Here is a 23,977-nt window from a genome sequence, read left to right on the forward strand (position 1 = left end):
TCATAATAAACTATTAAGTTTTAAAAATTCTATTTAAATTTTATAATGCGAAAATGCAATTTACCACCCACCTACTATACGTCCATTAAGTGAAAATTTCTTAAATGTTATTGACATAAATTTTCACGGCAGCAAAAATATATATATGAATAAAAAATTACAACAGTAAGTACAATATTTATATTTAGGCAAAACATAGATAAAAAAACGAACTAAATTATACACAATTTAGTTACCGAACATTATTTATAACCAGAGAAGAGTTTTTTCAGCAGATGAAAGAAGTGTTAAACATAAGTATCCACTTAATCATATCAAATCATGTCAAATAATAAAACACTAGTAATCAAATACATTGTGATTGATACACTAAACTTAAATTTAAATTACTGTTTAGTAAAAAAATTTTTTTTTTGATTTTAATAATATTTAGTGATCAATCACATGTTTGATCACAAAATATTTTTTTTAATGTTTATTTTTTAATGAAAGTAAAGCTAAATTAGTAGAGCTAAGACGTTCTTGTCCCAATAAAAATCACAAAAATGTCAAAATAACTTGACGAATGATCACTCACAACTTCAACAGGCAAAAGAATCTGAATAAATGCTTATTAGTTTATCACACTACAGTTTACATATACATATGTATTTTAATAATTTTATTTAATCGTTACTGGTCAGTAATCAAGTTGTTTTGACTTTTGTGTCGTTACTTTTATCAACATCCAATGTGACATTTACACGAAGGCCGGACTCTGCTCTGGCTGTAAAATAGAATCATGAAGAACTTTAAATTAATTGTACATAGTAAAAACTTTAGCGGTGAGTAATTTAACATTTAAAATGTCATCAATGGACATATTTACATATTAAACGCTTCAAACTGTCAATTGCCGAAAATCTACTACGCCTTATTAAATTTCTAGCCGAGGACTTATTAATCAACCCGAAGGACTATCCAGGCATTAAAGAAGGCGATATAGTTGAAATATATCAACCTGAAAATGATTTTCCTAGATTGCTATTGCAAGTTCCGCAAGTACTCAAAGAAGATCTTCACGGAAGAGCTAGAGGTAATCCTAGGTGTTTTGTTGAAATCACTTTATACTGATACATTCACAATTTCTTACAGACGTTATTAGCGTCGAGGCAAGTATTGCCAGTACGTTTCAATTCCGCACGTACGCCGATGTCAACATGAACATTGTAAATGCGGCTGATGTTTCGTTAGATTCGGTTGAATTGACGTTTAAAGACCAATACTTAGGACGTTCCGAAATGTGGAGATTAAAAAATCATATGGTATTTACTTTTTTATATAAAAAACATATATTTTTATGCAATTATTTTATATTTGTATGGTACTGATTACAGATCAATACTTGCGTGTATTTAAATAAAAAGATTGACCACTGCGGTGGATCAATTAGGTGTCAAGTGTACGAAATGTGGTCTCAGGGCGATAGAGTAGCTTGCGGAGTCATCACCGAAGAAACTAAAGTTGTATTTCGTTCGTCTACGTCCATGGTTTATTTATTTATACAGATGTCGTCCGAAATGTGGGATTTCGATATTCACGGCGATTTATATTTTGAAAAGGCGGTTAATGGATTCTTAGCTGATTTATTTGCAAAATGGAAGGTATATAAATATAATATATTGTTCAATTTTTTATGTTAATCAATGTTTTAAATTAATATATTTTCAGAAAAATGGAAGTAATCATGAAGTGACTATTGTGCTGTTTTCTCGTACGTTTTATAATGCAAAAACTTTAGATGAATTTCCCCAACATATGAGCGAGTGTTTACAAAAGGATTATAGAGGCAGATTTTATGAAGATTTTTATAGGTAATATAAATGAAAATATTATTTACTAATAATTCATTCATTATTAATAATTTATAATGTTGCAGAGTCGCCGTTCAGAACGAGAGATATGAAGATTGGTCCAACGTGCTGCTGCAGTTGAGACGGTTGTTTACCGATTATCAAAAAATCGTTTTACAGTATCACGAAAGATCCAATATGGAAATTCCGTCTGCTGTAAATTCAACTGCGGCTCAAGGAAATTTCTTAGAAGTCTTAAACATGAGTCTCAACGGTCAGTATGATTGTTTATCTATAAAATATTATGACACACAGTACATATTTGACTTTGATTTCAGTATTTGAAAAACACTATCTCGATAGGAGCTTCGATAGAACTGGTCAATTGAGCGTAGTTATCACGCCCGGTGTAGGAGTGTTTGAAGTAGATAGAGAACTAACAAATGTGACCAAGCAAAGAATTATTGATAATGGAGTTGGAAGCGATTTGGTGTGTGTCGGAGAACAACCTTTGCACGCCGTTCCGCTATTGAAATTTCATAATAAAGACACAACGATAAGTACAGTAGATGATTATTCAATGCCACATTGGATTAACTTGTCCTTCTATTCAACCAATAAGAAAGTAGCATATTCAAATTTTATACCAAGAATAAAATTGCCTCCGAGAAGATCACAAGAACCTTTACATAAGGTAAATTCTTATGGTATTATAATACAAAGACCCCCAAGACAAGAACATTATATCTGACAAAAAATAAAATCAATATTTTGACACATGACGTATTTTTATAATTAACTGTAAAGTTTTATGGCGAGGATGATAATTAAAATGTTAAAATAATATATGGATCAGGTATCAGTCAATGCTGATCACCATTGAGACTCACTTTCTTTTCTTGTTAAGATTGTTGATAAATATGAGGGTCGTGCTGGCCTTTTTTATAACAATTCTCGAGCAACGGAATGGCTGCAGTGAAATTTTATAGCATTTTTGACAATTTCTTGTCATAAATGCTATAAAATTTCCCACGAAACAAGTTTCTAGTACTTGGGGTCTTAATAAAAATATTATATTTAAAGATAATCATACATTTGTATTATATAGGTATATGAGAATGATCGCAAAACAAAATTGATCAAAGAAGACGAATACATTCATAATTCCTTATTTGATTATGATGCCTACGATGCACAAGTATTTCAACTGCCTCCAGCTCATGGAACTTGGTTAGTTTTAGTTTAAAAAATAATCAATATATAAAAATAATTTACATTTTAGTAATTTAAAATGTCCACAGCTTACAACGAGTGTGTAGAACTAAAAAAACGTCAGCAGCCGGTCTGGAGATTACGAATCGAGAAAGAAGTCCGCCTTGTACGGTCAATAGACGAAGAAAAATGTCAGATCCAGACATTCATCACAACGCGGCTGACATTCTAGCTGGAACAAGTATGCATATAATTTGTTTTTTATTCTTTTTAAATAGTTTAAAATATGCTAATTTGAATCAGCTAATAAATCGCGTGGATTTTGCTGTAACGAAACTCCGTGTGTTGTCGGAAACATTGGACAAGGAACTGAAGCTCAAACAATCGTCTGCGCTGACGGCGTCAGCGCTGCCGTCGTCAGAGCCGGACGAGCTTTGATCAATCCTTTCGATCCTTCCCACGTGACTGTCAAGCTCACTAGTAATCGCCGTCGATGGACACACATATTTCCCAAAGGTTTTTTTACTTACTTATATTTTCATTTATTTAATATATGTAATTGATATCTAATATGTACTGATCAGGTCCAACTGGTGTTCTTATACAACAACATCATTATCAAGCACGTCCTATGGGAAGTGGATGTCCGGGGGAAGACTACGGCAGCGATTTTCAAACTAATAATACAATACCATCATTGCAAAGCTATTCTGCTACTCCACCTGGTCCACTATCGCCAACGCCGCCGCTTCTATCTGCTCATCATCCGTTTCATGGAGAAGGTTTATATCATAGAATCGTCACAGTTCTGTCCCTATTTGTTAAATATAAATAACCTAATTTAGGATCGAGCTAGACAAAAATATGTAATTTTATTTTTATACAAAAACACTATTATTTAACTTATATTTTTTCGACTTAAATATTTTTTATGCTTTATATAAAGAGATACCCTTGAAAAAATGTTATTATTTCAATGAATAGTAGACAGAACTTTTTTGCATAATTTTATTTCAATTGATAACTAATTAAATTTATATATGTACAGTGCCTCAAACTAGGAAACGATCGTTGATTTCACCTTCTCATCCAGTGTTAAATACTTCCTCGACCAATAACATGAATAACAACAATAATATAGCTCTTTTATGGGGTGCTACCGGAGAACAAGAATGGACACCAGCTCTTACTACGGGTCAGTATTTCTTTAACGTTTAAATATATGTGTATATTAAATATACATTAACAATTTGGAGATAGAATCGTTTTTTGTACATATTGTGTTTATCATGTAAGTCCGTTTAATCTTTTTTATCCTATTTAACTTATAAACCGAAAAATAAACAATGCATGTACATGCGACGAATATAATTATTACAACATACATATTTATATTTAATCTATAACTTTTCTCGTCCATCACGTTACATCAACTGGCCGTTGTATAATGTATGTTCAAATGTAACATTGACCGCTCCTGTCTAAATCGTCAGCTGGGAGAGTTATAATAGGTTCGAATACATTATTAATACATTTTTTAGCTTATCGGTGACTTTACTATGCCTTGCGTTGATGGTTTATAGAAAAAAATACTGTTAGAATATAGTATTCAACACTTGATATTTATATATTTTGCATATACATATACACACACGTATTATATTATGAAACCTTACAACTTAGAATTATAATAGTGTATGTGGGCTGTTCAAAAAGTGCCAAACTATAGCTTTGTCACCTTCAGAGTATATCCCTTCTCTACACTGCTTCCAATGTTTTTTTAATTCTTATTCAAAATAGCGTATCTACAATCATTCCAAATTGTTCTAGGAAAATTCACCCACCAGTAAATTTGTCAAATGGAAAATTTACCGACCCTCAATTTGTCAAACGAAAGTTCACCTTTTTAAATATTAATTTAATATGTATTTTATTTTAAATGAATTTGCTTATTTATATTTAGTTGTTTATTCAATTATACTTTGACTTAATTTAATTTTTATTTATTATTATATATCTTTACATTTTTTTTACAATATCTTGAAACATTTGCTCTGTTGTTTTTTAATTTTTTATAAATTTGAGAAAATTATTTATTAACTTACGTTTAGATAGAAATAAATTATTACTTTAATGTAATGTAATATTGCAAATTAATGCAATGTATTTAATTATTATATAAGAAATATTATTTTTTAAACTCCACGCATTCTCAGGTACAAAAGAGCTGACAATGCGTGGAATATATAACAATCCTTTTTGCGAAGGCACTTTATCAGTTCTAAAATATCAACAAAATTATGCATATCTATATAGTGCTTCAAATCAAACAAAAAAAATATTAAATAAGAATAGTTTATAAAAGTATGAATTAAAATTAATGATGTTAGAAGCAATTCAAGCGATAATAAAAATAATTAATCGGCCGGCGATCAAACCTCCTAGACCTTTTCACATTGGAAGTCCGCATTAAGCTAGTTCCAAACAAAAAAGTCACATTCAAGAAAGTTCAATTGATGACCTCAAAATCAGTATCAGAAATTTTGGGAGCATATCATGGGTTAATTACGCTCTTTTTCCAAAAGCTTGCATATAATTCTTTATTCAAAGGAAATATATTTTTATTTATAAAAAAAACAAATTTGAGCGTCAGTGAAAAGGCCGCACCAAAGGAGCCAAAAGGCCACATGCGGCCTTAAGGCTGAAGGTTCCCCACCTCTGTCCTAGACCATTATTTTATCGCTTCTTTTTAAATTTCATTGAAATTGGTGTCAATAGTTTCGGAAATATTAAAAAAAAAATCATATGTATTTGACGGATAAAATGACAAACAATGAAATTAAATACGTTAACTGACGTTTCATAGTTTTTAATAAATGAATCATCGGCAATCAATTGTAGGATAGTTGAACTTTCCATTCGACAAATTAACTGATCGGTGAATTGTTGCCTGTGAACTTTCCGGATACTGTCCCAAACAGCATGGAAACATATAATTTGAAAAGTTTGGAAACTTTTTGAGCAGTTTATATTTGTAGGTATATAATTACACTATGATATTTTGCATATTTACAGCTTTGGACAAAATAATGGGGCACCTTAATAAATGTATATTTCGAGAAAATATAAATAATTTTATTTAACTTATTTAAAACCTATTTCTAATATCTATTACTTTAATTATATCAACTCGAGACTTGTGTATATTATAGCAACTGTCTAGTCTAAAGTATACCATAATTTCTTTATTGGATTTAGGTCTCGTGCCATTCCAAAACTATCAATCCTTTCAATGCAGAATATGACAAAGAGCATTGTCTTGTTTGAATAGGACTTCTTGGAAATATTTTTTAAAAAGAACAACTAGATTCCAAATTTAAGTAATGGTAAATAGACCCTCTCACAGAACATAATTCCTACTCCTACTATAATCTCGGACCATCATACTTTAATGTTTGAGCGTATGTGTAGCGCAATCCACGAGATAATATTATTCTACAACACATACATATACAACATCCCAAATACTCAACCTTTAAGTTTTATCATATGTTTAATTGTACCAAAAAGAATTGGTTTAAATTGAACAAATCTCGGGTGTTTCCGGATCATTCTAGTCTTCTCTTATCTTTCTGAAAGCTGCAGTCTACGTAGGTTATTTATAAACAGTGATTTTCAATCGTTCGTCTCCACACTACTAAAAATATTTAGGTCTAATTATGCAGTATTTTAAAGGGCGCCCTATTATTATTGCCAAAAATATACATATCTAAAAATTTGTATGAATAACATTTTACATCCATTGTGTAATTTTTAGTTTATATATATTATATTTATTCTGCTTGTATGCATTGATTTAACTGATCACACTGTAGCATTATATTCACTTTTATTAAAACTAGTACAATATTTTTGTGAATATTTATAAGTCATCTTAAAGGTTTTAATTTTATTTTACCTAATAAAAAATCTTTAAAATGGCACATTATTCTTCCGGTTCGTGTAAGTATATAATTAGGATGAGCATGGTATTAATTTGTTAAATTTTTGTAATGCATTGGAATGTATATTTATATTTTATATAGACATTGTAGATAATCCTTCCTATTTATAACTTGTAAATTATACTTGTGCACTTTAATGATTGTATATTATCACACGTTTATTATTAGCACATATATATCATGAACTATATTTATTTAAAATATTATTATACGGTACAAAGTTATATAAATAAGTAACAATCAACATTAATTTTGTAATCAGGTAAGTATGACTTTTTTGTTATAATTTATTTATTCAAACCAAGTTATGCTATATTTTGTATATAATTTTCAAAATTTTGTGAAATATAGGCGTCGATTGGAAATCGCTGACGATTCCCGCTTGCTTGCCAATCACTACCGATTACTTTCCCGACAAAAGATCATTGCAAAACGATTACGTGGTGTCAGATTATAATTTGCTACCCGACGATGTCAATGCTGATTTTGCACAAAATAGAGCTATATACAAAGAACCGTTGTCGACGCAAGATGTTTTTAAAGAATTAGTTTCACAACGACTAGCTCAGGTTTAATACATAATATTTTTTTAATAATGGATCATTTCATTAATATCACTTATTTTATAGGGTTTTCAATTAATTGTCGGTGTTGGTAATGGTGGCTTATCTGAAACTGATAATGGTTTACAGTCCTCCGCAGTGGCACCGGCTGCGCCAAGAGTGCCAGCTCCGCTATGTCATCATTTATCGATCGGTAGAGTTTTTCATAAAATTACACTAGTCGGTTCAATGATCACCGTGACTAGATACAGACCCAGGTATATTTGCGTTACAATATTAATACTATTCTATGAATATCCATATTTTATTAAATCATTTTCAGACATCCTTATCCGCCTTTCAACATTCACTATCGCTACCGATTCCATGCGCCGCATCACGACACGTACGAAGTATCATGGGTTTCATTTACGACCGAAAAGCTGGAAAATTACAATTGGAACTACATGGACCATTATATTTGCACTAGAGGCGATACAGATTTTGCTTTAGTCGAAGTAAGTATCCATTTTAATTTTTTAAAGTATTTTTCGATGACATTTTAGTTTAATCGATAATTTTAGGCTTCGAAGTATTGGAGATTCAGAACTCTGTTGCTGCCTCTCAATAATCCGGCTACGAAAAGAATTTTAGAAGGAGCTCAACATTGCGATATATATCCAGATTCGACCCGTCAAGATTTGGATAGTTTGACCAATTCGTTTTTGAAGATGACGGAGGCGCATTTGAACAAAATTAAAAGACCTAACAAGCAACGGGTATATATAATGTTTAATCATTTTTTTTGTTTTATGAGTACAAGGCGAACTAGTAATTTAATATGCATAATTAAAAGTCCTCTATTGTTAAAGTGCACCCATGTATGTTAAACCAAATTGTCAATAAATAGAAGTTTAGTATATGTTAACGAGTCAGACGAAACAACTGAATACATTTCAAGATTGTTAAAATTAAATTCGAAAAAGAAAGGTTCACTTTACAAGAGACAGCCCAGAATCGGTGATTCAGTGAGTCATAGTGAAATACAGATTGAACAAGAGTTTTAAATGAAGTTTTTAAAATGACAAGCTTTAAGAATTATAATATAAGAAATAATATACGCTTTCATTTTTTTAGTTATTCATGGGTGCACTCTAATTAATTACTGGCTATATTTCTAAAGTATCTTAAGTTCGCCTTTACTTCATTATTCTACAATATCATACCTAATTATGACTATAAATATTACTAGAACAGAAGCACTATAAAATTGCAATATTACACACGAAAGAAGTAATACTTTCCAAATTAACATGAATTTAGATATTAATTTTGGGTATTAAATATAAAATAATTCTAAGTTAGAATACCTGCTATTATAGCTTGTGTATGTATACAATATTTATTCATATAAATATGCTTAATTATTATTTTAGCGAATATATAAATATATATACATATATACTAATTAATATTTACATAGTTTTAAGGTATATATATAGCTTAATGGTAAATTAATACCAAATATTTGATTAATGCTATTGATTATCAATAACTAAAATAGTTTTATATTTTGCTTTGCATGCACATGTATTTTATTTATTTTTTATTTGTATTTTGTTTTATTCTTCTTTTAAGTTGAGTCCAACGTAGTGAGTACTAACGAAATATTATTCTCAAAATAAAGCTATACTTACTGAAATGCGTGTATATGTCACACAAATTTAGAAGTCGTGAGCGAGACAAAAATGCATTTGGTTTCATTGTTAAATTATATAGAAAGTTATTTTGTTTATTATTTTTGTCGTAATAATATGATATATGAATAGAATGCTTATATAAAACTACGCAAATAATGATATAATAATTTGTTCTTTCATATTCGAAAATTATTTTCCAACATCGGTTATTTTTTCAAAATTACGGGGTATGCTCGCGCAGGCCATAGCCCCAACGGCACCCCCCTGCGCCCCCCACCTTGCTCGCCGACGACATTCTACGAGCATCGTCTGTAGACAGACAAGTCAGGTACTTTAAAACTAACTGCAACTGCTTTCGATCATCTTCAAAAACAATCCAATCATCTCGAAACCATGCTTGCTTTTCACACATGAAAATAACTCCTCTTCTCAGCCGGCCGCCGAATCATCGAAACCATCTTTATCTACACAATCACTCCTTAAATAATGATTTTGATACTGTTTCCGTGTTGACGAATTTATTAGTAATTTCATTGCAAAATAAATATAATCATTTAATAGTTCACGAAATGATGATTTTAACATTTAAAAATCTGGCTCTATCCCCTAACACGCTAAGCCTATAACAAGCTTCCGAAATCATACTATAAAAGTTCATCTATATTTCAATATGTATGTATATAATTGATTTTTTTATGTATGTAATAATATGTAATATTATATTATTTGTTCTATTTTTTTGGTACGAATCGTTAAATAAATGAATTTAAGCGTTTGTGATTTCGAATAGGTCGGAATGGGTAATTCGCCATTTCGGGAACGCGTCGGAAGCACTCGACTACCGGACAAACCTCGGCTACGGTTTGACACCATGTCAGTAACACAATTATTACATCACTCTATAGCTATTGCCTGTGTAAAAATCTCGCTTGTGTTTTTTTGGCTTTTGTTATAATTTGATATGGTGTGGTCTCCTTTCTGTTAATAGTTCAAACTTTTCAAAACTCAATTAGCAGTAAAACTATTTTTATGCATCTAAATATACTGCATGTGTTATTAAATAAGATATTATAATTGCAAGTGCTTGGTCAATTATTCTAAGACGGGTAATTTAAAAAAAATTGTTACTGTGGTACCGATGTCCATAAACTATGATACATTCTAAGATAGTCAAGAAAAATATTATATAAATCGTATATTTATAAGAATCATATAACCGATGATACTTTTTATAAATCACTTGCAGATACTTAGATTTTGGTACAGACAAAGAAAGGAGTTACGGAGAAGCATAATAATTCTGACCAATTTTATATATGGTAAATATCGGATAGCCTCTAAATATGTGATGTCAGAACCTCCAATTTTTATGTCATGTCTAAAAATGTTGTAATGGAGTGATTTTCTATGACAGTATCACAGCTTATATACGATTGGGGGAAAGGGAGGAGATCAATTCCCTTACTCCTTCGATTCCTTGACCAATCTGGATGACGTGGAACTGGAATCTTTGTTTTTATCCAAAGAATATGTTATTAGATTATTCTGTCTGTTGAGCAAATACATTTGTTCTGGTTTGTCTAAGTCCTGCAACAATGGATTCATTGTATTACATTTAACAGTGTCCACGTTCTTTCGATATTTGTGCCCACAATAGTTATTGTTTTTAGTGTTAATTGATTTTGGCATCACTGGTGTTTTATTTCCCTTTGTTCCTTTTGGGCAGTCGGCTAAAACCCCGTTTCATTGCAAATACAAAGAATAAAACAATCCATTAGCTTATATGACATTACCAATCTTTTACGAACTAATTGCATATTTTTTGTCATTTTCGTCAATGAGTTGACAATGATTTATCTAAGTATGTGCGTTAAATTTTGTAAAAATTTTAATAAAAATCTTGTGATTTTCCCCAGCTTCATAAACAGGAATACATCCAATGTCCCTTAATTTTTATAAATCCAGCTTCATCAGTTTCTTAATGATTCCTGGATATACAATACTATAAGTTGTATGTAACACAACCCTGAAAACCCGTTATAAAATATTATTTCTGGCTTAGTTTCCACTATAAACCATTTTTGAAATCATAGACATAGTTGCTCCTATTTATTTTTTTATAAATTTGTTGTGCTTTTCTATCAGGTTGTTTCATAAGTTTTAGCGTTTTTTAAGGTGCGGGTAAAATGAGTAATACAATTATTCATTTTTTTATATATTTAATTCGAAAAATAGTGTATTTTTGGAAGCAATAAATTCTTTGATGTCGTTTTTTATATCCTTTTTTGTAAAATATTTGTTTCTATCATCTTCTTGCATACACGAGGACGAGTGCTGTCGTGGTGTAAAATTACCCTTCATTAATTTATAAGGGAAAGTCTTTTTTATGATCTCAGTCGCTTTTAATTGTCTGCCTATAATTTAATAACTCAAAATGAATTATGCCCTTCAAATCCCATCGTCTTATTGGAGTGTAATCCTGTTTGAATTGAGGCTTGATTGGCATAGAACCACTGCCTTTTATGTCATGTGCAAAAGTACAGCACTTCTCATCTATAGTATATAACAATTTAACTCAAAAATAAATGTTTCTGTTCTAGAATCATTATTTGTTGGCATATTGAGATTCGCTGCGCGAAGTCTTCCCCAGAAAATTTATGAGGTACTCATAATCTACAAATTAACACCTTTCCTAACGTTTTAAATGCCTATGAATTGATGTAGGCGACACATTGAGCTTTTGTGCTAGCTTCTGTATAACAACCCCTAAGGAATACCCGCTCTTGCGTAGATATTTAATGTCAAAATTTTTAGAACCATATTCCACACTTTCTAAATTTAATGGCATCCCTGCAGATGTTTTTAACTGCTATTGCCAAATTATTATTTTATCTCAACTGTCATTGTTGATTTAGGGTTAAAAATATCAAAAAATAAATATCCCATTACTAAATACCAACTTTGAAATGACTACTGTTAACAAACAACAAAAGAATAGTAACATTATCATTCATTTATAAAAAGTTACACATTTTTGCAAATGTAAGAAAAAGAAACGCAAAAACTAATGGGACAACCTGATATGCTCTATGGCCACATAGTTCATATGAATATTCAAGTTCATCATTTTGATGTAGACACATACTTATTCTTCATAATTTTTACGTAAATTATATTTAAAATCACGTCTAATTGCATTTTGAAAAATTCTCCTATGTGTTATACCGAATATGTAGTGACAATATGTCTTTATTATTTCAACATCTGATTCATTTGCGTAGTATTTAGTTAAAATAAAAACGTGTTTAACCCTTTTGTTACAGTCCCATTTTTACATGAGCGATTTTGCACATCTTTTTAAAAAAAATTAAAAGTAAAAAATATTCGCATTTCTTTTTTTTTTTAAATAATATATAAGAAACTTTTATGTATATATATAATCGAAATAAATTAAATTATATCTATAGATTTGACGAGTAAATAATCTAGTCACCGGCAATAGATTTTTTCTGACGTTTTCATAATCATAACACTTGGCCGACGGACCGTTTTTTTCCCGCATGATCTATGAAAACGGGCTGTTTTGCGAGAACTTTGGGCAACACAGATTTATAACAAAAAGATATGATAACTTTTGAATTAAACGTAATTAAAAAACAAAAATTTATCAAATGTTCTGCATTATATTGGTTCATATGTTAAAATTATTTTATCAGTGGCTTTCAATCTGTGGGTTGCATAAAATAATAATTAATATCATAAAATTTGCTTTATTTTATCTCTAGTTTAAAAAAATAGATAATAATTAATTATGTAAATAAAATTAACTATGTGAATTATCATATATAAAATTATACTTCGGTCTTTCATGGGTTAAAAATTATATATTTCGGTCTTTCATGGGTTAAAAATTTTATGCTTATAGCTCTGTCAGCTTTAAATTGGTTAAGTATTAACAGTGATATATTGTGCTGCTGTAAAAAAGGGCTGATAAAAATAAGCACTACTTAATATACTATATTTTGAATACTAGAACGTTTTATTTTAGTTCAACATTACTAGGTTTCCTTTTCGCAGAGTGAATACATACATATTTATTACATGTACGAGTTAATAATCAAACAATTTTATTTATTTTTAATTTTGAATTCTTACTTTCCTTTCAATTCATCAGAAATCCAGATGTGCGCCTCAGGATATGATAAATGATAGCTGTAATGTGCTTATCGAGTTTAACACTTCCCTTTTTTACTAGCTTGATCCTTTTTATTACCTTTTTCTTGTGGCTTGTGGTTTCAGCAATTATCTGCGTTGAAGATGTCAATCGATGGATTTAACGTAAACGCACGGTAAGCCTTTTCTTCAAATTACATTACGACATAATTGATTTTAATATCATTATTAAATATGTTTTCGCAATATTTTTATGTATTCTTTTATATTTTATAGGTCTACCGGCTCTAAAGAGAGAAATAGAGTGGCGAATACAAATGATACGGAATCAATTGATGATCTTTTAGATGAAGGGTATGTAATGCAATGTATCATATTTTATAAAATAATACATAATTGATTTTATTCAAGGTTTTCATCAGAACCAAAATTAAAAATCAACGCTACCATAATGGATATATTAGAAGCAATTCGTCATCCCGTCACTGGTGTAGGTTTTATGCTTCATACAATCAGTCTACCGTCAAATACGTTCATTTCAATCGACGCCATACAATGGATCATCTATCACGTTGAGGGTATCAACGATATAGATAAAGCCAAGCAAAAGATGGATGTATGTTATTTAATAATTAATTACTATCAAGAACAGTGGTGGTTCATCTAAGCTCTAAAATAAATTATAATGGCTGTTAGTGTGTTTGATATTATAATTACTTTTTATGTGATGAGCCAATGCAGCGTTTAATCGATGTTTTAATGAAGCATTGCTCAATTATTTTATGTATTAGTATTTATAATATATTGATAATGATGGCTATAATAAGTTTTTTATGAGCCGCCGCTGATTTTATATTTTAATTGTCGATTACAATATAAATCATTTCAGATCATGCTGAAAGAAGGGTTAATATGTCACGCGTCCGGAGATTTCTCCAAACCGTTCATCATAGGTTATTACATGTATTTCATACTTCCGCAGAAGAAGGAGAAAGGTATGCGATCGATCGAGAGTTATAGTGACGCAGTTACCGTAATCGTGGTTTCTTTTAGCAGAAAGTGGCGAGTTTATTCAACCGCTGGGTGACTTGCAGAGCTTCGAGAACGAATGGATGGAAGTGGAAGTGCTCGGGCCTCGATCGCCTCGATGCGGACCCACTGGAGAAGTGCGCATTCATGGCGCTTTGGATATTACCGGATCGCAGACTTTTGAGAGTACTGCGGATGAGAGTGAAGTGCCGGCTTTCCTTTGCGATAACATCGATCTCAATTATATGAATCAAGACAACGATATAGATCGTAAGTATCTAATTTCTTGAGCTAATTTAATAAAAAATATAGCATTAAAGGAACTATGACAGCCGACAGAATCAATAGTTAATGTGCTATTATCTGTACGACTTTTACTCGAAACTAAAGCCGTTGTGCAAACCCTAAATGAAAAAAATAGTAAAACAAAAAAGCATGTATATTTCACCACCCACAATATTTCTAAATTTTTAGAACCTTTATATAAAAATACGCATCTCGATATTGATGTGAATACAAAGAGCGACAGAATCGAATGGGGTCATGCTCGATATCAAGCATCTTGGAGGCCTTACACAGCATACGAAATGTGCATCCAATGGACGACAGCCAGTGGAAACATCGTCGCCGATCTGGTTACGTTTTTAACGTTAATATATTATTTATTGTATGAACTTCTTAATTAAATAATATTCTTTTTTAGATATTCGGTTGGGCTCGTAAAGCTCAAGCGTGCGGTCTCCAAATGCTACCCATTCCAGCTGATCCGTTAGCGTTACCTTTCACTTTGAAATCTGATCCGCTTAGAGGACCTATATATATTCCACTAAACGAAGAACCTCTGCTTAAAGATAAATCCTCGCTATTCGAAGGTTTTCCTGAAGAATCTTGGGCTGCAAGACTGTTCCTCTTTCAAGAAGCGATAGTCAGTCGTTTCGGGTTCATTAAATGTACAGTCGAAAGTACTTCGCACATTGGCGGCGGAGTCGGAGAACATCTTTATGTACATTTAACTGGTAACATGTTTATTTTAATACCGACGACGCCTCCGCCTCCAAGAACTTCGCAACGAACTAGGCCACTCACCAAATATATCAATCCAGCCAGGTGTGCATCATACATATATTTTATACACCTCGATGCACATTTATAATTATTATGTATCATTGCTTCAGATATCCGGTTCATCTCGACGTAGCACCTAGTCCCCACGAGGCTTACATCACTCGTCACGTCAGCGGCAAAAATAAAGACGATTATGACAATAGTCGCAGAGTCAGTTTCTTGATAATTGAAGATGCAGTATTTTGTTATATATTTAAATTTTATATGTATTTGTTCCAGATGGGTTTCTTATGGTCATGGAACCACATGGTGTCGAAAAAATGGAGATCTTCCAATAATACTCCGGCCACCGGCGATGAATCTTTTCAATTGAAGTTTCTAAGAGATTTTAAGCATTTCTGTGCTAATCAAGAACAAAGGTTGAGTCAATTCTGGGATCACTGTTGGAATTTTAAAGAGAAATTGTTAGATGGAGTAAATTTACCAACGTAATCTTAATTTTGTTGATTTAACTATAAATATAATTGATAAATTTCAATCGTAAACATAACAGCCAAAGACAGTTTGTATAATATATCTTTATTACTCATTAAAAAGAGGAAAATAATGTAAAAATATAGATTATGTTTTAATAAAACTTATTTTTTTACATGTATGTATATATTTTAGACATATATTATATTAGTTATGCAAAACTGTGATTAAAATATACAGTATGAAAAAATAAAACTTAACAATATTTTAAATGCCTATACTCATAGTCATCGAAAGAAACTACATTTAATTCACTTTCTATTTTTTAGCATTAGTAATTCAAGAGCTAATGGCATTTAAAATTTAGTTCGGTTATTAAAAGCACTATCAATTATTTTGCAATAATAACCATATTTAATAGATTTTGTCAAATTTTAATCTGTTAATAATAATGTAGAAATGTAAATTGTCTGGGTTACAACAATTATAAATACAAAATATATTTTAATATTATTTTTTTATGTATTTTTTAAAATATATTGTTATAAAAATAAAAAGTTTTTTTTATTTATTAATATCTTATGAATACATATTTTATTACATAATACAGTTACGTGTAATTTAATTAGACTTGATCTCATTTATTTTATCTTATAAATCTAAAGCACCTTGAAAAACTACTTTGTCAGTTAATATTACTTGTATTAATGAGAACACAAATAATTGACCCTTTTGACTCAAGTAACTATACAATGTTAGGAGCATTAAATGCAAGTTGTTTCCTTCTCATTCGAAAAATAATGCTAATGTCTAAACATACTGTTTAGAAATTTGCTTGTAAATGCTTATAAATTCCTGTAAAACTTAATAAATATTACTTTGTATGATTTTTGGAACTTAATAATAATAATAAATGCGTTCAAAAATTAAAGATTTTGTTACCGTGTTACCGTTCTCACGTAATAACAAAAACATACGTGGTGGTATATCTTTAGGTTAACAAAAAGATTTTAATTTTAATGTAAAAGAAAATTTAAATTATTTTATAAAAGTAATACAAAAATAAGCTTTTGGTGTGAAACTTTTATAGCATTTGGACAGAACCATGCAGTTACATATACAGAAATGTTCTTTCCCTGAGTTAGTTGATTTTACGTTATATTTTATTTTTCGCCAAAAATTAACTTACGAAGCAATGTAAACTTTATTTGTGGCATTTGCTTTTTTTGGTGATACTTGGGAGATTTCGGAGTATTAGTTTCAAAATCGCAGGCGACTCTCTTGTTGACTTTTCTCAAAATATCCAGTATTTCCAGGTGTTTGCCATTTCCTCGCAGTTCGGTAACTAACGCCTGGATAAACCATGATCCTTTAACCTCATTACGCCACGCATAATAGCCGGGTACGGTAGAATTTGCAAACAAAAAATCAGCATGATTTGGAATTTTGAACACTTGAGAGCTGGATCCGTCTGTTTGAAGGTACTTTACCCCATCATCAAATTCAGTACCCTATAAATAAGTAGACATTAATAAAAAATATTATATATATGCTTATTGATTTATCATTTGTATATATAAACTACTATCACACATAGGCAAATAAAGTGTGTTTTACTAACCTGACATGCTTGAAAAATGAATATTTTAGGCTTTCCTATCAACGTACTGCATTTATCCCCAGTGAAGTTGGAACATAGAGTCTCAATTTCATAAGACTTGTCCTTGGCGTAAAGAATGTCCCGGCCTCCGTGAGTGAGCACCGCTACGAGGAAACAATCGTAGTGTGTATGATCCACCTTAGACGCTTTGACGATTTTATCGTAGACCTGATAGCATGTGAGATCATCGTAAACGTTGACCTTAAATCCTAGCCACTGTAGGACATTCTTGAGAGATTCGCTATCCACGTCTGTGCCATTTCTGTACTTCAGAGTCGTGTCGTCGAAGTTTTTGTGATTGAAGATGAGCGCTAAACCTCGTTCCGCATGATTCATATTGTAGTATTCATCGTCGATCGCGGTCGGTGCCCTCGCGATGGTGGTGCCTGGCTCTCCGGTTCTGACCTTGTAGTAATCGGTTGCATCGCTTTTGTCCTCCGTAGAAAATACGCAACCATCGTGAGAGTAGCCTTTAGGTGTCGAGTCACTCATCGCAACAAGAAAATTAACCAGTTTCGCCAGCCGTACCTCGTCTACTAGTAATCTATTTACTCCAGGAATCCCCCAAACGCGATTCTACAAAATCATCATGACTCATATAGACATTTTAGACCAAAGCGACCATGGCCTTAAACTGTCAAACTGACATTATTATTGTTATATTTTATGTTAAAGAAACGGTAATTTTGAGCATGAATAAAAAAGTACTGGTTAAATTTTAATTACATAGGCGGCTTCCATTAATTACGTCACACAATTTATTCTGAATTTTTTACCCCTCCCTCCCTACGTCACAAGATTTCAATGTCCGTTTTACCCCCATCCCTTCCTCCTAAGCCTGTGACATAGTTTAGGAAGCTGCCTAAAATAATTCTTTATTAGTAGCATGGCCGTCACGTATTCAATGATATTATTGTATTTTTTTTTTATATAAAATAGGTCACCTGTAATTTTTTGAATAAATATTCCTAAATAAGTAAGAATGAAAAGTCGCCGACAGTAATTTAATGAACGTCAAATTACTCAAAACGATTCCATCGACATTAATTGAACCATTCCCTCCTCTCTTTATTAAAGCGTATTATATATATTAGGGCATTTTTTAGCATAAGTTTTGTTGAAGCATGTATCAGATATGTAGAGAATGTATAATAATTGTTTAAACCTACACTAAAAAAACTATATGTGAAGATTTTACGATTTTTTAAGTATTTATTCATGAATAATATGAATCAAATGTTCATGAAATAAATATATGATTAAATTCTGTCCAATGGTAAAATGTTACTCTTATTCCAATGAAGTATTTCACTATGAATTATAGTTTTCAAAATAGCGCATATCTCTAAGTAGCGTATGTCCTAATGTTATGGACCGGGAGGAGGAATCGACTGGACGAACTATTTGTTAAATGAGTAAACTTTGTATTGGCTCCGAATTCACACTTTCTCCGAATTCAAGTTCAAGTGCTGTCTCATTATTTTCTTTCTATATTTATATACATTCAACCTGTAACGCTTTTCCTTAAATTTAGTATACTTACAGAAAATGTATTATTATTTTTTATGTTAATGGATTACTTAACCAATTATAAACAACGAAAATGGTTATAAACCAGTAATGTACATTAAATGTGTCTGTATGCAATTGTAACTATGTATAATTTTGAAATAAACTTTTATAAAAAAAAACCCTGTGATGCATTTCCTTTATGACAGTTTGAGTCTCAATGGACAACAAGTTAACAGTACAGTATTGTTTTCAGCTTCAAGTACATTAGCGATTCATCGCTTCATTCAAACGGATGATATAAAAAACAATCCCTTGTTCGCTCTGATTGCTTCACTATAACCAAACGTTCATAAAACTCGACTCTTGCGATTAACTTAATAAGTAATTTAATATGATTGAGAAGCAAAATAATTGCGTCTCAATCATATTAAATTACATAATATTAGGTATACATATATTATAACCGAGTATATAACACTAAAACTATATTCCCATACATTATTATTATAAACATCAACTAACTTCATGCTGCTTATTCTATCCAAATATAAAAATATAATTATTTGCCATTGCCGGGGCTCGAACATTCAACCTCAGAGTTACTAGTCTGAGACATTACGAGCTATGCTATTTGATCCTTAAATTATAACCAATACGTTTAGCATATTATTAAGAATTGCTAATGTCATGGATTTACATTCAATGATAATACAAAAACATTTCTTATACGATTTATTATATAAAAAAATACAATGGAATATATAATATTTATTATACAAAAAAAGAAAATATAGTTTTTCATTTTTCAGTATGACTATTTTACTGATGACACTATATAATAAGGCAGTCATCTTCAGATATATTCCACATCACAGATTCATCAACAGGCAATCTAATTTTACTTGATCCTCCTTTTGTTCATAAAAAACCAAAGCACTATGTGTTTTGGACGAGATCTATACACCTGTCTGAATACTTAGCAGGTCAATCTCATACATAAAAACATTGCAACAATAACTTTCGATGTTAAACAAATAATAACAACATAAACAGTAGTTGAACGTTAAGAATTAAACAAAACGGTGGAAAGTTAATATCTCTAAATGAATCAGTCTTAAAATATTAAACATAGACTCGATATGGGTTTATTGCAGTAACATTTAATTCCCTGTATTCCTAATCAGATTTCAACACTTTTATCACAATAACCTTTTTGAGCAAATTTTAATACATAAATGCACTCACAAGCAAAAAATTAAGAAAACAAGTCTATTTTACAGTAATCTGTTAATTTTGTAAGAAGGAAAAAAATCTATAGAAAATAATAGAAGAGTTTTGTCACAATTTAATTTGTCATTAATTACATCTAAAGTAATTAGATCTGCAGTGAAATTAACAGAATAAGTCAATTTATTCTAACTAAAATAAAGAGAAGAATATTGTATATTATAAAGTAAAATTTTGAAATAGCAAATAATACTTAAAGGAACATATACATAAGAAAGTCAAGGATAGCAACCTCATAAGAACTATCGTAATAAATGAAAAAAGCACTTAGCAAAAGTACAAATGCATACAAGCATATTTATAACACAAAGTTGACTCGATGCGCTCTACGCATTACTTATCGCCGAAGATCAGCGTGCGAGTCAACATGAATGTTATAGAAGGCACTTGCTTTTGTTGGTGCATCATGAGGGAGTCCGGAGTGTTCGATTCATAATCGAAAGCGACTTTCCTATTGACGTTTGTCATAATCTCTAGAATATTGCTGTGCTTTCCGTTCTCTTGCAACTCTTTCACTAAAGCTTGGATAAACCACGATCCCCTCGTTGTATTACGCCATGAATAATAGCCGGGTATTGTCGAATACGAGATCATGAAATCGGCGTGAATCGGAATCTTGTACGATTGGGAGCCATGTCCGTCTGTCTCTGTGCATTCGTTTAAATAGATTCCACCGTCGAGTTGATCGCCCTGCAAAAAAAGTTCCTATTAATTAAAATAATAATATTTAATTATTTATCTTATCGCAATATGCGCAAGTGATGTTTGTTTTAATTAGGTTTATCAACACTATGCAAAATATCCTCAAACATACTACGTCGTAACAAAGGAAAAAAATATGATTAAAATATGCTTATCAGTTACTTTCTACAAATTAACCATATAGTACACAGATAAGATATTTTGGATGTTCATAACATATATAAGGAGTACAATAACAATTTTTCAGAATTATAACGATAAGGAAATAATTGTATATGCTGTTTGATTATATGCAATGCTAACGCATTGATACACAATCTACTTGGATTATAATTCACAACAAATATTAAGTAGGATTATAATTCACAACAAATAAAAAGGAGACACCGTCTTTGAATTTGTCAAATAGTAGTATGTATACCAATTTAATAAAAAAACATTAAAATTCAAATCAATAACCAGCAAAGGAACTACAATAGATTTTAAATAATATATGTACACTACATAATTATACGTTATTAAAATAATTTGATACAGCTCCACTACTGCCAGAATTACACAATCTCATCCATTACAGTATCCACTACTGCCAGAATTACACAATCTCAAAGGAAACACACCTGTTCCAACAGGCCAGATAGCCTAATAAGATGTGAATGAAACAAAAACAAAGATTCTAACGCTGCCCTGATTTATTTGATAGCACTAGCAGAATTGAGACGATGCAGAAGAGATAAGAATTGTAAGTCGAAACGCCAATCGCTTGTACGACGAAGAATACTTAAAATTCTGATTTACCTGTACTGGAAATACAGATTGTAAAACACCTCTCTGCGTTATATGAGGAAAGAAACTTGCGACGCTAAATTCCAGCATCATATTTCAACTGAACATAAAAATCTTTCATCAAAAAATAAAAAATACTTCAATAGGCTTTTGAAAAGGCTTAATTTGTTAGTTAGTAGAATTTAAATTAAAACCACACACAATAGCAGAAATGAAATAGTGACAATAATTATGTTTGGGGTTCAAGCAAAGAAGGAAATTTTGAAGATTCTGATATCTGATGATGTGATTTACAGAAAAATAATAACATGTCCTGCTACCTTGAAAGAACGAAGCGGCAGGTGAATTTGTTCACCTGCGACTGTTCAGCTCCTTCAAGGCTCTTAGACTTTTTACGATTTATTTATGAACCGAAATTAGTAAAACAATTTTTATGCTGCAAAAAACTTTTGGGGTGTACAACTGGCCAGATATTATTTGACGCGATAAGGTCGTATTTTAATAGGTTAAAATTATCTTGGTTGGATCAGACTTGTGACTATAGCGAAAACAATCAATCCAAATATAATATTTCATTACTGTTTTTTGCACCTAAAAGTACTCGTTATAAAGACAATATGTCAACGAAGTTTTGAATCAAGTAGTTTTCATGGTTAATTTTATTAAAATGAGATTGATGAAAAGGCGAATTTTCAGACAACTTTGTTCATCTATGAACGCAGACTATGAATGTTTACTTCTTCCTACAGAAGCGAGGCGGTTGTCACGTGAAAAGGTTTTAAATTGTGTGCGAAACAGAAAAACACAAAAGTTTTATATAATAATTTGGCGTATTTGACCGATAATTTTGCTGTCAATATAGCGAAAACATTAAAAAAAGTTTTCATGGAAGAGACACGCATGAGAAAAAACGCACAGGATACAAACGAGGCAATAATTTCTTTAATAATAAAATATTTTCCATCGTTTAATACTGAACAATTTGATTGGATAAGAAATGTCTGTTTGTTTAGAATGAAGAATGAAGAAGAACCGACGTCGGTTTCTTCTTATCGTTGGCCAAAATTGAAAATTTAATTAAAATTAAAAATACTGGATGGATTTTCTACGATGGTTAGTATCAAAAACAAAGAAACGTTTATTATTTATTTGCCCCAATATTGGTGAAATCTACAAAGATCACTAAGCTCATGTATCGCATTAAATTTGATTATTGTAATTTTAAAATAAATATTGTAATTTTAAAATAAATATTGCAATTTAAGGCATTTTTAGAAATAATTGTAAGATTTTAAAATCTGTAACATACTATTCTGATCAAATTACGTAGGACTAACCTGACAAGCCTGTATGAAGAAGAGTTTAGGTTTTCCGGCGAGCGTAGGACATCGGTCGGCGGTGAAGTTGTGCCACAGAAATTCGGCTTTGTAGTGCGTGTCCCTAGCGTAGAGGCGACCCAGCTCTCCGTGCGTGAGCACGGCGACGAAAAGGCAATCGTAGCGCGAGTGGTCGGCCATGGCGGCTTGGGTGACGCGCTGGTTCACGTCTTTGTGCGCCAGGTCCCTGAAAACGGTGACGCGGAAACCCAGCCCCTTGAGGGTCTTCTCGAGGGACTCGCAGTCAACGGCCGTGCCGGCTCTGGCTTTGAGCTGCGGCACTTCAAAGTTCTCGTGGTTGAAAATGAGCGCCATACCCCGCTCCGGATGGCTCATGTTATAATAGCGGTCGTTCCTCGACACCGGGGCTCTGGCGACCGGAGCGCTAGAACCTCCGGCGGTGCCCCGGGCGTCTCCTTCGTCCGCGTCGCGTACCATCGCCGATCCAGCCGAAACGACGCAGCCGTCCGGCTGGTTACGGGAACCGTTGCAACGAGCGTCGCCCATCGCGCCGAACGAGTGGCCGTAGCGAGATGCTATTGTCACGCTGTGGCCCAAAACTTCGACCATATACCCGTTACCCGCACGAGTCGCGACTGTCAAATTTTACTAATATTTCAAAT

General features: G+C 31.7%; 3 protein-coding genes across 9 annotated transcripts; 1 reads left to right on the forward strand and 2 right to left on the reverse strand.

The window, feature by feature from the left end:
- The first annotated feature begins 705 nt into the window (after positions 1-705).
- On the forward strand, positions 706-16,286 carry Iml1 (GATOR complex protein Iml1). Of its 7 annotated transcripts, none has more exons than XM_088181804.1 (26): positions 706-824; positions 929-1,075; positions 1,135-1,304; positions 1,377-1,643; positions 1,711-1,853; positions 1,919-2,106; positions 2,171-2,526; positions 2,941-3,062; positions 3,134-3,285; positions 3,348-3,560; positions 3,629-3,826; positions 4,093-4,239; positions 7,400-7,617; positions 7,678-7,868; positions 7,934-8,108; positions 8,175-8,369; positions 9,532-9,618; positions 10,081-10,163; positions 13,740-13,817; positions 13,875-14,079; positions 14,353-14,458; positions 14,517-14,762; positions 14,967-15,127; positions 15,196-15,599; positions 15,668-15,767; positions 15,837-16,286. In XM_088181804.1, the coding sequence occupies exons 1-26, from the start codon at positions 782-784 to the stop codon at positions 16,047-16,049; spliced, it is 4,608 nt and encodes a 1,535-aa protein (XP_088037930.1). In that variant the 5' UTR covers positions 706-781; the 3' UTR covers positions 16,050-16,286. The 7 variants fall into 7 exon arrangements, with proteins under 7 accessions (XP_088037930.1, XP_088037931.1, XP_088037932.1 ...); XM_088181805.1 differs by having other exon boundaries at positions 14,520-14,762; XM_088181806.1 differs by lacking the exon at positions 9,532-9,618.
- Positions 16,287-17,099: 813 nt separating this feature from the next.
- LOC148237722 (caspase-1-like) lies at positions 17,100-19,376 on the reverse strand. The gene is made up of 2 exons (XM_088181813.1): positions 17,653-19,376; positions 17,100-17,542 (listed from the first exon to the last, which is right to left on the reverse strand). The coding sequence occupies exons 1-2, from the start codon at positions 18,181-18,183 to the stop codon at positions 17,195-17,197; spliced, it is 879 nt and encodes a 292-aa protein (XP_088037939.1). The 5' UTR covers positions 18,184-19,376; the 3' UTR covers positions 17,100-17,194.
- Positions 19,377-19,920: 544 nt separating this feature from the next.
- On the reverse strand, positions 19,921-23,972 carry LOC148237723 (caspase-1-like). Its single transcript, XM_088181812.1, has 2 exons — positions 23,316-23,972; positions 19,921-21,180 (listed from the first exon to the last, which is right to left on the reverse strand). The coding sequence occupies exons 1-2, from the start codon at positions 23,922-23,924 to the stop codon at positions 20,824-20,826; spliced, it is 966 nt and encodes a 321-aa protein (XP_088037938.1). The 5' UTR covers positions 23,925-23,972; the 3' UTR covers positions 19,921-20,823.
- Positions 23,973-23,977: the final 5 nt, after the last annotated feature.

This window comes from Plectrocnemia conspersa, unplaced genomic scaffold, assembly GCF_051122295.1.
Source record: "Plectrocnemia conspersa isolate PC_06_02 unplaced genomic scaffold, ASM5112229v1 ptg000002l, whole genome shotgun sequence".
Classification (NCBI taxonomy): Eukaryota; Metazoa; Arthropoda; class Insecta; order Trichoptera; family Polycentropodidae; genus Plectrocnemia; species Plectrocnemia conspersa.